The sequence below is a fragment of the Chiloscyllium plagiosum genome, unplaced genomic scaffold (genome assembly GCF_037043375.1).
Source record: "Chiloscyllium plagiosum isolate Xiang-an unplaced genomic scaffold, Cpla_swu_hap1 HiC_scaffold_4, whole genome shotgun sequence".
Taxonomy (NCBI): Eukaryota; Metazoa; Chordata; class Chondrichthyes; order Orectolobiformes; family Hemiscylliidae; genus Chiloscyllium; species Chiloscyllium plagiosum.
In genome coordinates, this window is record NW_028270142.1 from 146,252,018 (window position 1) to 146,267,753 (window position 15,736).

General features: G+C 45.0%; 1 protein-coding gene across 3 annotated transcripts; it reads left to right on the forward strand.

The window, feature by feature from the left end:
* Window positions 1-594: 594 nt before the first annotated feature.
* On the forward strand, window positions 595-12,366 carry LOC122548806 (uncharacterized). 3 transcript variants are annotated; one of them, XM_043687584.2, is made up of 2 exons: window positions 595-748; window positions 10,640-12,366. In XM_043687584.2, exons 1-2 carry the CDS (start codon window positions 655-657, stop codon window positions 11,863-11,865), a joined length of 1,320 nt encoding a protein of 439 aa, XP_043543519.2. In that variant the 5' UTR covers window positions 595-654; the 3' UTR covers window positions 11,866-12,366. The 3 variants fall into 3 exon arrangements, with proteins under 3 accessions (XP_043543519.2, XP_043543520.2, XP_043543521.2); XM_043687585.2 differs by having other exon boundaries at window positions 660-748; window positions 10,479-12,366; XM_043687586.2 differs by lacking the exon at window positions 595-748 and adding an exon at window positions 1,587-1,835.
* Window positions 12,367-15,736: the final 3,370 nt, after the last annotated feature.

Below are 15,736 nucleotides of genomic sequence, written 5' to 3' on the forward strand. Positions count from 1 at the left end.
GAGCCTGTTCACCATCTACAAGGCATAAGTCAGGCGTGTGATGGAACACTCCCCACTTGCCTGGGTGTGTGCAGCCCCAACAACACTCAAGAAGCTTGTGATACCATCCAGGGCAAAGCAAAGGCATCATACCCTTCAATATTCACTCCCCCCCACCTCCAATGGTCAGTAGCAGCAGTATGTATCATCTACAAGATGTACTGCAGAAAGTCACTAAGGCAAGAACCTTTCAAACTCATGACCACTTCTATCTAGAAGGTTAAAAGCAACAGATACATGGAAACACGACCCCTTGCAGGTTTCCCTCCAAGCCCCTCACCATCCCGACTTGGAAATATATCGTCGTTCCTTCGGTGTCGCTGGGTCAAAGTCCTGGAATTCCCTCCCTAAGGGCATTGTGGGTCTACTTACAGCACATGGACTGCAGTGGTTCAAGAAGGCAGCTCACCCCCACCTTCTCAAGGGGCAACTAGGGACGGGTAATAAATGCTGGACCAGTCAGTGACACTGACATCGCATGAATTAACTTTTTTTAAAAAAATCAAATTCAACTGAGAGATTTACTTTTGACCTTAATCTGTTAAAGATCATCATTCTTAGGAAAACAGGCTGTGTCAACAACTGACTGACAATGATTGCAAGATCATTAACCTCATGAACAAACATGCCCAAGAAAACAAATTTCTGCAATGCTGTGGACAGGCAGAACGGAGTTGTTCAGAAGAGGTTTGCAGGACAGAGCTTACTGGTGAGTATTGGTGTGTTTAATTTGGAATAGCTTTATCAAATGCATTCATGTCTGATCTACAGGAAGAGAGAGGAAATAATTTTATCTGTAATCCATTGGGGACATCAATTAAGTTGGATTGAGTCTTTTTTTCAATACAGGTAAGAAGTAAAGTTGCCATAGTTGTACCACACCATAGGGCTGTTCTCAGGAGAAAGGAATAACTGGTGATGGGTTAACCTGAGGGTCATCACACCTCAGTTGAGGGCACAACTTGAGAAAGATAATCTTTGCAATAAAACCTCAGCTGGAATCAAACCCACTCTGCATCGCAAACCAGCTGTCCAGCCAACTGACCCGTCTCCGTACATCAGTGTGGGCAGTTCATTAGGTTGTTCATTTAAATAGCACCTTTCACAATGTCAGGCCAAGCATAAAGCCTTTCACAGCCAATGAAGAACTTTGGAAGTCTAGTTACCGTTGTAAGGTAGGAATCTGTACACAGCAAGCTCCCACAACCTGGAAAGTGACACTTTGTTAGTTTTTGTGATGATGCTGAGCATAAAACTGTGGGGAGAACTCCCCTCCTCTCCTTCAAATTTACTTCACATTCAACTGATACTTTCAATTCTCAAATGTTGTTAGGAAAGCCTTTGATTAGAATCCTCGTTCCAACACTTCTCCAATCATATCTGCAACTTCCAATGAAACAAGTTTCTGAATATGTTTAAGATCCATCAGTTTTCTGTGCCTTTGTCACATTTTCAGGAGATTAATTTATCAGGGTGTCTGGGAAGGAACATGTAGAGGGTGATATAGCAAGGACTTAGTGTCGATGTTGTTTGTTATTCTAACATAGTCACCAAAATGCCTAACTTCACTGTAAGGGGAAATTGCTGACAAAGGGAGGTGCTGAGAAGCAACTGAGGAGGACTCTGGGAGGATCTGGCTCAGTCACCGTGACAACCCAGGAGCAAAGCAAGGAAGGCAGGCTCGAGCAGAACAGCCATTTTGAGAAGGACTGCTTTGTGGTTAGAGAGCTGCTGGAGGTTTAAGTGTGAGCTTTGGTGAATACCAGGCTTCAGTGAGGAGGGCGATCAGCAACAAGGTAAGGGTAATATTTTGTTCTTTGTCTTAGTCTAAAAGGGGCAGTGATGAAAGTTTGGGCAGTGGTATGCTCATCCTACCAGATGGGGGAGATCAGGGAGCAGTCTGATGTCCCTGAGGACTGTGTCTGCAGGAAGTGTGACTGGCTGCAGACTGCGTGGTTCATTTGGAGCAGCAGCTGGACACACTGAGGAGCAGACAGGGGGCAGAGAGTGTGACAGACAATAGTTACAGGGATGTAACAGGCACGTAGATGGGTGACTGACAGGAGAAGCAGGTAGTGCAGGAGTGTCCTGTGGCTATTCCCTTCTCTAACAGATATATTCTTTTGGATCCTGTTGTAGGGATAACCCCTCAGGAGAATATAACAGCAGCAGCCAGGCCCATAGCACCAATAGACAATAGGTGCAGGAGTAGGCCATTCAGCCCTTCGAGCCTGCACCGCCATTCAATATAATCATGGCTGATCATTCCTAATCAGTATCCTGTTCCTGCCTTATCTCCATAACCCTTGATTCCACTATCTTTGAGAGCTCTATCCAACTCCTTCTTAAATGAATCCAGAGAGTGGGACTCCACTGCCCTCTGGGGCAGAGCATTCCACACAGCCACCACTCTCTGGGTGAAGAAGTTTCTCCTGAGCTCTGCCCTAAATGGTCTACCCCGTATTGTTAAGCTGTGTCCTCTGGTTCGGCACTCACCCATCAGTGGAAATATGTTTCCTACTGCCAGAGTGTCCAATCCTTTCATAATCTTATACGTCTCAATCAGATCCCCTCTCAATCTTCGAAACTCAAGGGTATACAAGCCCAGTCGCTTCAGTCTTTCAGTGTAAGGTAGTCCCGCCATTCCAGGAATTGACCTCGTGAACACTCCCTCAATAGCCAGAATGTCTTTTCTCAAATTTGGAGACCAGAACTGCACACAGTACTCCAGGTGTGGTCTCACCAGGGCCCTGTACAGCTGCAGAAGCACCTCTTTGCTTCTATACTCAATTCCTCTTGTTATGAAGGCCAGCATGCTATTAGCCTTCTTCACTACCTGCTGTACCTGCATGCTTGCCTTCATTGACTGGTGTACAAGAACACCCAGATCTCTCTGTACTGCCCCTTTACATAAATTGATTCCATTGAGGTAGTAGTCTGCCTTCCTGTTCTTGCTACCAAAGTGGATAACCATACATTTATCCACATTAAACTGCATCTGCCATGCATCTGCCCACTCACCTAACTTGTCCAGGTCACCCTGTAATCTCCTAACATCCTCATCACTTTTCACCCTGCCACCCAGCTTTGTATCATCAGCAAATTTGCTAATGTTATTGCTGATACCATCTTCTATATCATTAACATATATTGTAAAAAGCTGTGGTCCCAGCACGGATCCCTGCGGTACCCCACTGGTCACTGCCTGCCATTCCGAAATGGAGCCGTTTATCACTACCCTTTGTTTCCTATTAGCCAACCAATTTTCAATCCAATCTAGTACTTTGCCCCCAATACCATGCACCCTAATTTTACTCACTAACCTCCTGTGTGGGACTTTATCAAAAGCTTTCTGAAAGTCCAGGTACACTACATCTACTGGATTTCCCTCGTCCAACTTCATAGTTACATCCTCAAAAAATTCAAGAAGATTAGTCAAGCATGATTTCCCCTTCATAAATCCATGCTGACTCTGTCCTATCCTGTTACTACTATCCAGATGTGCAGTAATTTCATCCTTTATAATAGACTCCAGCATCTTTCCCACCACTGAGGTCAGACTAACTGGTCTATAATTACCTGCTTTCTCTCGCCCACCTTTCTTAAAAAGTGGTATAACATTAGCCACCCTCCAATCCTCAGGAACCGACCCCGAATCTATTGAACTCTGGAAAATAATCACCAACGCATCCACGATTTCCCGAGCCACCTCCTTCAGTACCCTGGGATGCAGACCATCAGGCCCCGGAGACTTATCAACCTTCAGACCTAACAGCTTCTCCAACACCAAATCCTGGCAAATATAAATTCCCTTAAGTTCAGGTCCTTCAGCCACTGTTACCTCAGGGAGATTGCTTGTGTCTTCCCAAGTGAACACAGATCTGAAGTACCCATTTAATTCCTCTGCCATTTCTTTGTTCCTAGTAATATATTCCCCTGTTTCTGTCTTCAAGGGCCCAATTTTTGTCCTAACCATTTTTTTGCCTTGCACATACCTAAAAAAGCTTTTACTATCCTCCTTAATATTCTTGGCCAGTTTACCTTCGTACCTCATTTTTCCTCTGTGTATTCCCTTCTTAGTAATCCTCTGTTGCTCTTTAAAAGCTTCCCAGTCCTCAGTTTTCTCACTTATCTTAGCTATGTTATACTTTTTCTCTTTTAACTTTATATGTTTCTTTACTTCCCTCGTCAGCCACGGCCGCCCATGCCTCCTCCTGGGATCTTTCTTCCTTTTAGGAATGAACTGATCCTGCAACTTCTGCATTATACACAGAAATATCCGCCATTGTTCCTCCACACTCATCCCTGCTAAGGTATTGCACCATTGAACTTTGGCCAGCTCCTCCCTCATAGCTCCATAATTCCCTTTATTCAACAGAAGTACTGTCACTTCCGACTGTACCCTCTCCCTCTCAAATTGCAGATTGAAGCTTATTGTATTATGGTCACTACTTCCCAATGGCTCCTTCACTTCGAGGTCTCTGACCAATTCTGGTTCGTTACACAATACCAGATCCAGAATTGCCTTCTCCCTGGTCGGCTCCAGCACCAGCTGCTCTAAGAATCCATCTCTGAGGCACTCCACAAAGTCTCTTTCTTGTGACCCAATACCATCCTGATTCTCCCAGTCTACCTGCATGTTAAAATCCCCCATAACAACTGTAGTAACATCTTTGTGACAGGCCAATTTCAGCTCCTGATTTAACTTACATTCGACATCCAGACTACTGTTTGGGGGCCTGTAGATGACTCCCAAGAGGGTCTTTTTACCCTTGGTATTTCTCAGCTCTATCCACACTGACTCTACATCTCCTGATTCTAGGTTCCCCCCGCGCAAGGGACTGAATATCGTCCCTTACCAACAAGGCCACCCCACCCCCTCTGCCCGTCAGTCTGTCCTTACGATAGCACGTGTAGCCTTGAATATTCATTTCCCAGGCCCTGTCCACTTGAAGCCACGTCTCAGTTATCCCCACAATATCATATCTGCCAATTTCCAAAAGAGCCTCAAGCTCATCCATCTTATGTCTAATGCTTCGTGCATTCATGTATAGTATTTTTAATTTGTTACTGCCCTCACCCTTCCCATCAACCCTTATTTCACTCAACCTTACAGCATGATGCCTTTCCGAGTTTTCTGCCTCATTAATACAGTTGTCTTTCTTGACTTCTCTTGTTCTAACTTTCCCTTCAATTTCCTTTTTAAACATCCAGCTTGTCCCCTCCCCCCCGCTACTTAGTTTAAATGTAGCGGTGTTGCAGTAGAAAACCTGCCTGCCAGAATGCTGGTCCCTAACCTATTAAGGTGCAAGCCGTCTCTCTTGTAGAATTTATGTTTACCACAAAATATACCCCAGTGATCCAAGAACTTGAATCCTTGCTTCCTGCACCAGTTCCCCAACCACACGTTCAAGTCCATTATCTCCCTGTTTCTGGCCACACCAGCCCGAGGAACTGGAAGCAAACCGGAGATAACCACCTTGGACGTCCTGCTTTTCAGCCTTCTTCCTAGTTCTCCGAAGTCTCGCTGTAGTATGTTCCTCCTCTTCTTCCCGACATCATTTGTGCCGCCATGTACCACCACCTCTGGCTCTTCACCCTCATCCTTGAGGATTTCCTGCACTCTGTCCGCGATGTCTTTCACTCTAGCACCAAGAAAGCAACACACCATCCTTAAATCCCGTCTGCTGCCACAAACTCCCGGCTCTGCCATAGAGTGGGGTCGGGCAAGATCCAAGAGACCAATGCCCGGAGACTCACTAGTTGGAGCAAGGACAGGCTTTCCTGTGGCTATGTTGGACAGTCCAGGATGGTGTGTTGCCTCCCCTGGTGCCAGGGTCAAGGACATCTCTGAGCGGTTGCTTGGTATTCTGGTGGAGCAGTCAGAGATTGTTGTACACATTGGTAGGAAAGGGGATAAGGTCCTGAAGCGTGATTATAGGGAGTTAGGCAGAAGGTCAAAATGCAGGACATCAAAGAAAGTAATTTCTGGACTACTTCCAGTACCACATGTTAGTGAGGGTAAGAATAGGAGGATTTGGCAGATGAACACGTGGATTGAGAGCTGGCGCAGGGGGCAGGGCTTCAGATTCTTGGATCCTTGGGATCTCTTCTGGGGTAGAGGTGACCTGTACAAGAGGGATGGGTTTCTCCTAAACTGGAGGGGAACCAATGTCCTGGTGGGGACATTTGATAGAGTCAATCCCCAGGGTTGAACTAATCTGGGGAGGAGGCTGGGGGGGTGGGAAGATCTAAAGTGGAGACGAAAGAGGAGCTTGAGGATAGCAGAGCAAGTTAAATACTAAAGGTAGTGCTGGTAATCCTAGTACTAGACAGGAAGCATGGGAAGTCTGAGTTACACTGCATTTATTTCAATGCAAGAAGCCTGACAGGTAATGAACAGGAGTATGGGACTGGGATATCATAGCTATTACAGAGACATGGCTGAGAGAGTGACAGGACTGGTAGCTCAATATTCCAGGGTATAGATAGATGCTATTGGAAGGATAGAGGAGAGGCAAGAGAGGAGGGAGAATGGTGTTTTTGATTCAGGAGAACATCATAGCAATACTGAAAGAGAATATTCTTCAGGGTACATTCACTGAGTCGGTATGGGTGGAACTGAAAAATAAGAAGGAAGAAATCACTGATAGCATTGTACTTTAGGCCCCCCAGTTGTCAGCAGGAGATTGAGGAGCAAATTGGTCGGGAGATCACAGAGAGCTGCAAGAATAATACAGCTGCAATAGTAGGGGATTTTAGCTTTCCAAACACAGACTGGGACTGGTGTAGTGTTAAGGGCTTGGATGGGGATAAATTTGTTGAGTGTGTTCAGGAAGAATTTCTGATACAACATGTAGATGGTCCTACTATAGAAGGGGCAAAACCTGACCTCCTCTTGATAAATAAGGCAGGGCAAGTGACTGATGTGTTAGTAAGGGAGCACTTTGGGACCAGTGACCATAATTCCTATAGTTTTAAAGTAGCTATGGAAAAGGATAGGTCTAGTCCACAAGTTAAAGTTCTAAATTGAGGCAAAGCCAATTTTGATGGTCTTAGAGAGGAACTTTCAGAAGTTGACTGGGGGAGGCTGTTTGCAGGCAAAGGGACTTATGGGAAGTGGGAGGCATTCAAAAGTGAGTTAATGAGGGTTCAAAGCCAACACATTCCTGTTAGAGTGAAGGGTAAGGCAGGCAGGAGTAGGGAACACTGAAGGACTAGAGGTGTGGAGGCCCTGGTCAAGAAAAAGAAGGAGACATATGTCAGGTAGAGACAGCTGGGATCAAGTGAATCCCTTGAGAAGTATACAGGGTTTTGAAGTACACTTCAGAGAGAACTCAGAAGGGCTAAAAGGGGACACAAGATGGCTTTGAAGATAGGGTAAAGGAAAATCCAAAGGAATTCTACAAATGCATGAAGAGCAAAAGAGTAACTAAGGAGAGAATAGGGCCCCTTAAAGATCAACAAGGTCATCTACGTGCGGAGTGTTCTAGGTGAGATCCTAAATGAATATTTCTTGTCAGTATTTACCATCATGAAAGGTATGGATACTGGGGACCTTGGGGAAATAAATGGTGTTGTCTTGAAGAGAGTCCATATTCCAGAGAAGGAGGTGCTGAAAGTCTTTAAAACTCATTATGGTAGATCAATCCACAGGAATCTAATGAAGTGTATCCCAGGACTTGGTGGGAAGCTAGGGAGGGAATTGTGGGACCCCTAGAGGAGATATTTGTATCATCGATAGCCATGGGTGAAGTGCCCGAAGGTTAGAGGGTGGAAAAAGTTGTGCCACTATTTAAGAAAGGCTGCAGGGAAATGCATGGGAACTGCAGACCAGTGAGCCTACAGTTTGTGGTGGGTAAGTTGTTAGAGAGGATTCTGAGAGATAGGATTGACACGCATTTGAAGAGGCAAGGACTATTTGGGATAGTCAGCATGGCTTTGTGAATTTGATTGAGTTTTTTGAAGGGGTGACCAAGAAAGCAGATGAGGGCAGTGTGGTAGACATGGACTGTAGCAAGGCCTTTGACAAGGTACCGCATGGTGGGTTGTTGAGTAAAATTAAATCTCATGGGCTTCAGAGAGAGCTAGCCAATTAGATACAAAATTGGCTTGAAAGGATAACATGATGGGGAGGTGCCAGTGTTGGACTGGGGTGGACAAGGTCAGAAGTCATATGAAACCATGCTATTTAAAATCACAAGCTTTCGGAGCGCTGCTCCTTCATCAGGTGACCAGTGTGACTTATGACCTTGAAAGGAGAAAGCCGAAGGTGGTGGTAGAGGGTTGTTTTTCAGATGGGAGGCCTGTGACCAGCAGTGTGTCACAGGAATTGGTGCTGGGTTCACTGTCATTCATCACTTATATAAATGATTTGGATGAGAATTTAGGAGGGATGGTTAGTAAGGTTGTAGATGACAACAAGATTGGTGGTATAGTGGAAAGTGAAGAAGGTTATTTAAAATTGCAAAGGGATCTTGATCAACTGGGTCAATTAGTCAGGGAATGGCAGATGGAGTTTAATTTGGAAAAATGCAAGGTGTTGCATTCAGAGTGGTTCAGAGTGCGGTGCTGGAAAAGCAGAGCAGGTCAGGCAGTATCCGAGGAGCAGGAGAATCAATGTTTCAGGCATAAGCCCTTCATCAGGAATCAGTGGTAGAGCCCTGGGAGAGTTATAGAACAAAGGAATCAAGGTGTATTGGTTCATAGCGCCTTGAAAATTGAAAGACAGGAGTTGGACAGGGTGCTGAAGGTAACATTGCTTTCATCGGTTACAGCATTGAGTCTAGGTTCAAAGTTTGTGAGAAGATTTGTAGCTTGGGTGCTCGTTGTTGTGGTTTTATTCGTCGAGCTGGGAATTTGTGTTGCAGACGTTTCGTCCCCTGTCTAGGTGACATCCTCCTCTGAAGCTTCACAGGAGGCTCCCAAGCACTGAGGATGTCACCTAGACAGGGGACGAAACGTCTGCAACACAAATTCCCAGCTCGGCGAACAGAACCACAACAATGAGTCTAGGAGTTGGGACGTCTTATTGCAGCTGGACAAGACACCAGTGAGGCCACATTTAACATACTGCGTGCAGTTCTGCACGTTCTACTGTGTAAGGATAATATCAAACTAGAAACACTGCAGAGATGATTTATGAGGATGTTACCTGGACTGGAAGGTCTGAGTTATAAGGAGAAGCTGAATAGACTGGGATTTCTTTTTTCCCTGGACCATAGGAGACCTTACAGAGGTCTATAAAATCCTGACAGGCATCAATAAGGTAGATAGCCAACAGGTTTTCCCCATGTTTGGGGAGTCTAAAACCACAGGGCATAGGTTTAAGATGAGAGGAAAGAGGTACAAAAGAGTCCAAAGGGACATTTTTTTCACACAGAGGGTGGTGCGTATCTGGAACAGGCTGCCGGAGGTAGTGATGGAGGTCACTGAGAAACATTTGAACAGATCCATGGACGGGTAGGTGTGTAGGGATGTGGACCAAACGCAGGCAAATGGGACTAGATGGGGCCGGCACGGTGGCACAGTGGTTAGCACCGCTGCCTCACAGCGCCAGGGACCCGGGTTCAATTCCCACCTCAGGCGACTGATTGTGTGGAGTTTGCACGTTCTCCCCGTGTCTGCGTGGGTTTCCTCCGGGTGCTCCGGTTTCCTCCCACAATCCAAAGATGTGCAGGTTCGGTGAATTAGCCGTGCTGAATTGCCCGTAGTATTAGGTGAAGGGCTAAGTGTAGGGGTATGGGTGGGTTGCGCTTCGGCGGGTCGGTGTGGACTTGTTGGGTCGAAGGGCCTGTTTCCACACTGTAGGTAATCTAATCTAATCTGTGGGTAATCTAATCTAATCAATGTGCAAACTGGCGACATGGACAAGTTGGGCCAAAGGGCCTGTTTCCCCATGCTGTAAACCGCTATGACCCTATGACACATGTAGAACAGTGCCATAATGATTTTTTCACTTTCACTACTAGGAGTGTAATTCCATCTTGGGGAAATGGTTCTTTCATGTAGTTTGTTAAATCCATAGCAGAATTCCATGCCATCAGTAAATGTGAAATCTTTGTGGAGGACAACTCCAATGTCCTATGGCCAATGTTTATCCCTGAACCAGGATGACCCAGAACGGATTATCTATTCATTGAGCACTGTGCCATTGATGGGAGCTTGCTGTGTGTAAATTAGCTGCCATCTATCCAATGTCACAGCTACAGTGACACATCATTGGTGTGAAATGTCTTGGAACGTCTTGAGGCTGTGTAAGGCTCGATATGAATGCAGGTGTTTGAATTTTGTTTTGCTTTGTCTAAAGGGGTTAAGCACTGAAGGATAATTTCCATCCAACTGGGACTTTACGAGGATGCAACCACAAAACTAATGAGATATGGGGTGGAATATTAATTCTGAAATGAAATATTAATTCTGTTTCTCTCCTCTCTCAGGTGCTGCCAGACCTGCTGAGTTTCTCCAGCAATTGTTGTTTTATTTCAGATTCCCAACATCTGCAGTTTTTGCTTTTGTAAGATATGGGTGAAAATTAAATGCCGTCACATGTTTCCTGAAAGCTGCCTGGCAATAACTGAGCTTCACCTCTCCGCTGTAGGCACCATGGGGAGAATCCTAGAGTTGCTGGTTGTTCTCATTGGGGCTGGGGCTCTCTCTGCCTGTCCGGAGAAATGTTTTTGCCATTTAAAACTTGTCGACTGTCGAGGCACTGCCCTGCAGAGCATCCCAGTGGACATCAATCCCAGCACACAGACATTATTCCTGGATGGTAACTCTCTGACTGGAATCCCTCTCAATTCCTTCAGCAACTTGGGACAGCTGAACTATCTCGGTTTATCTGGTAACCGTCTCGTCCTTCAGAATGACATCTTTGATCCTCTGCCAAGACTGCAGGCTCTGGATCTATCTGCAAACCACCTATCAGAACTCCCAGCAGATCTATTTGAAAACCTCTCCAATCTCACTTGGTTAAATCTAGCCAACAATAACTTACGCAGCATTCACCTAGAGAAGTCACTTACTAAACTGACCTACCTGGATCTGTCCAACAATAACCTCACAGTGCTCCGAGAAACATTTGAACATTTTCCTCAACTCGACACGCTGTATCTTAAGAATAACCAACTCAAGACACTCCCAGAGACAGGTTTTAGTCAACTGCTTCTCCTCAAAGTCCTTGACTTGTCAAACAACGAACTTAGCTTCCTACCTCCCCAGTTCCTCAGTCACCATCACAAACTGACCGACCTGCGATTAGACCACAACCAGTTCACAAACCTCATAGCAACTCTATTCTCCAAGCCGCATCATCTCCAGGATCTGACCATCTCGGGAAATGTCATCAGGAATTTTCCACCTGAGCTGATCGCTAACTTAACAAAACTATTGAAGCTCGACCTGTCCAGCAACTTATTAACATTTCTTCCACTGAACTTCCTTTCCAATCTCAGCGAGCTGCAACTGTTAAAACTGTCTGACAATTTCATTGACACCCTGGCAGCTGACACATTCAAATATAACCCGAAACTCCTTTATCTGTATTTAGATAACAATAACCTAAGGCACCTGCCGGTATTTGATGGACTTTCACAGTTAGAAGAGTTGGCCCTTTCCTTTAACAGCCTGCAGGGTTTTCCAAAGGGATTTGCTGATAACCTGGTAAAGCTGAACTGCCTTCAGGCCACTGACAACCTCATCGGGCAATGGGACGTCAGAGAGTTTGCAAATGTGTCCTCTGTGCTCCTGAGGAACAATCCAATCTGCACAGCCAAGGGCTCAGGAGGACAACCCACCAACATCGACTGTACAAAGACACAATGTTAATCAGCTTGAAAATGATTTTGAAAAGAATCCCCTTTCAGTTTTACATATTAAAATATCTGCTGATTTACACAAAAGCCTCTTGGCAGTGTGAGAACTTGGGTATTGCTAAAAAGAGAAACATTTTCAAAACTGGAGCTACATGCTGAGCAGCTGTTTCACATTGCTGTATGCTGAAGCCCCACGATGAGTATTTCCACCAATAGGATGTAGCTATCTGGTCACATGGGAGCAAGGTCCCCACATGATGTCAGGGTCACACGCCATAGACTGTCGGTGATTGGCTGACTGAATCAAATAGGAGTTTCCTCCACAGCAAGGTCTGACCCAATCAGAGCCAACTTGTCAACCAATCAGCAGCTTTTCGTCCTGCAGTGTAAATTGTTGTGATGGTTTGAAATTTGGTATTCTTGCACTGGTCCTGATGAGGACAAAGCAAGAAGCTCAGAAACACACTTGTCTTTTCAATAATATTGACTATTAAAAGGAAGCAACTGAATTTGACTATTTATGAGTACATTGCATTATTTTAATAAACGCTGTTATTTCCAGATCAAAGTCTTGGCATATTAGCCCCTGTATTCTCATCTTTAATTTATACAGTTAATACGAACTCTGTAAATACCCCACAAATGATTGTCCCTAATGTGGCCTTAGTCTATTTTCCCCAATCAACCTCCTCTGGATCAATTAGGAGTGGGTAATAAATACTGACCCAGCTAATGGCACCCACATCCCTTTAACAAAAGAAGAGATTTGTTTATTCTGAGGAATGAAATAAACAGAAAAATGTGTAATCATGGTGTTTGCAGCCCTAAGAAGTCCCTGAGATGGGGGGAAATATTGGGGAGCCTGTGGAACTCTCTGCCACAGGAAGTGGTTGAGGCCAAAACATTGAATGTTTTCAGGAAGGAGTTAGATGCAGTTATTGGCGCCAAAGGGATCAAAGGATATGGGGGGAAATTGGGAACGGGACTGAGTCAGATGGTCAGCCATGATTGTATTGAAGGGAGGAGCAGGCTCGAAGGGCCTGCTGCTCCTATTTTCAATGCTGCACAGCAGCTTCCAGCTAACAAAGTACTTTTGAACTGAGTTCCCTGTTGGAATAAAAGAAGTATAAGGAACTAATAGGCACACAGCAAAATCCCCAGAAGCAGCAATGTGATTTCTTTAATAATCTGTTACATTTATGTGCTGCAGAAGCAATTTCAAGTCAAGTAGCTTCCAGTTATCTGAGAAAGTGCAACACATTAAGCCACTCGTAAGAGTCCATGGTATTGGGGGGTTATATGTTAGCATTAATAGAGGATTGGCTAACTGATGGAAGACATAGTTAGGATAAGGATACATTTTCAGGATGGCAACCTGTAACTAGTGGAGTATCACAGGGATCAGTGCTTGACCCACAATTATTTTCAATATATATTGATGTCTAATGAGCTTTGGTGCATTTCTGATGACAAGTCAATGCCAATATGACTTCACCACGCCTCCCCACCACCCCAAAGACTGCTCTTGAAGGCCACATTTGACCAAATATAAAGGAGCCCTATCAAAACTGGAGCCCAATGGAAATCATGAGTAAACCTATCCAGTGGGTGGAGTCAGATCTGACACACAGGAAGATGGTTGAGTAGAAACAAAAACAGAAATTCCTGATGAAACTCAGCAGATCTAACAGCATCTGTGCAGAGGGAAACAGAGTTAATGTTTTCAGTGGAGTGACCCTTCCCCGGAACGTTCGGAACTGATCAGAAGGATTAATGGACTCAAATGTTAATTCTGTACTGTCTTCACAAATGCTCCTCGATCTGCTGAGCTTCTCCAGCAATTTCTGCTTTCGCTTGTTTTAGATCTCCAGCACATGCAAGTATTTAGTTTTAGTTTAACATGGTCGCAGATGTTGGAGGTCAGTCATCTCACCTCCAGGACATCTCTGCAGGAGTTCCTCAGGGGAGTGTCCTAGGCCCAACCATCTTCAGCTGCTTCATCAATAACTTTCCCTCCATCATAAGGTCAGCAGTGGGGATGTTCGCCGATGATTACACAATGTTCAGCACCATTCACGACTCCTCAGATACTGAAGCAGTCCATGTCCAAATGCAATAAGATCTGGACACTATCCAGGTTTGGACCAAGCACAATTGAACCACGCAAGTGCCAGGGAATGGCCATCACTGCAAGAGAGATTCCAACCATCTCCCCTTCGCATTTCATCACCGAATCCCTAACTATCAACATTCTAGGGGTTACCATTGACCAAAAAACACAGTGCCTACAAGGACAGGTCAGCGGGCAGGAATATTGCAGCACATAACTCACCTCCTGACTCCCCAGAGCCTGTCCATCATCAGCAAGAGTCTGAAATGTGATGGAAATACTCCCAACTTGCCTGGATGGGTGCAGATCCAACAACGCTCAAGAAGCTGCACACCATCCAGGACAAAGCAGCCCACTTGATTGGCAGCACATCCACAAATATCAACTCCCTCCACCACCGACACTCAGTAGCAGCAGTGTGTACCATCTACAAGATGCACTGCAGATATTCACCAAAGATCCTCAGACAGCACCTTTCAATCCCATGACAACTTACATCTAGAAGGACAAGGGCAGCAGATACATGGGAACACCACTCCCTTCCAGTTCCCCTCCGAGGCATTTATGCTCCTAACTTGGAAATATATCACTGTTCCTTCAGTCAAAACCCTGGAATTCCCTCCCCAAGGGCATTGTGGGTTTATCTACAGCACATGGACTGCAGCGGTTCAAGAAGGCAGCTCACCCCCACTTTCTCAAGGGGCAACTAGGGACGGGATAATAAATGGTGGCCAATGAGCCATACGTCAGCCCAAGAGTGAACTTTCAAAAAAAATGACTTGGGTGAGGGAAGTAAATGCACTGCAGCCACGTTTACCAATGACACAAAAATAGTTGGGAGGCAAGTGATGAAGGTGAAACAAAGAGTCTACAGAGGGATATAGATAGGTTCAGGAGTGCACACCAACTTAGAGGTAGAATATAATGTGGGGAAATATGAGGTTATGCACTTTGGCAGGAAGAAGAGAAGCTGAATATTACTTAAATGGAGAGAGTCTGCAGAAAGCTATGGAACAGAGAGAATAGGGAGTTCCTGATTTGGCACTGAAGATTATAGGGAAAGTAAATCGAATGTTGTTCTTTATTTCAAAGGGAATGGAGTATAATAGAGGGAGATTTTGCTAAAACAATCCAAGGCACGAGTCAGACTGCAGCTGGAATACTGGGAACAGTTTGGGACCCCTTACCTAAGAAATGATTGGATGCAATCTAGAGAAGGTTCACTTGGCTGGTGGAGGGACTGTCTAATGAGGAAAGAATGAGTCAGTTGGGCCTATATTCATTGGAGTTTATGAGAATGAGAGGTAACTGTATTGAAACATATAAGGTCTAAGGGGGCTGGACAAAGAACATTTGGGGAGTTTATTTTCTCATGTGGGAGAGTCTACAATCAGAGTTCTTATGTAGCGGGCACAATTTCAGAATAGCAGGTCACCTGGTTAAGACAGATGAGGATTTCTTTTCTCTCAGTGGGGAGTGAATCTGTGGAATTATTTACCAGAGGGCTGTCGAGGCTGGGACGTTGAGTATATTCAAGATTGAGATAAACAGATTTTTCATCAGGAAGAGAATCAAGTGTAATGGGGAAAAGTATTGAGGATTATCAGATTAGCCATAATCTCATTGAATGGTACAACAGACTCGATGGGCTGAATGGCCTCCTTCGGTTATATGTCTTAATTGTGTAACTGCAAGTTGTAGGTTGAGCTGTGAAATAAAACAATGTGAGCTTTACAAGTAAACTGAATCCCATGCTGACCATGGCAAGAAAATA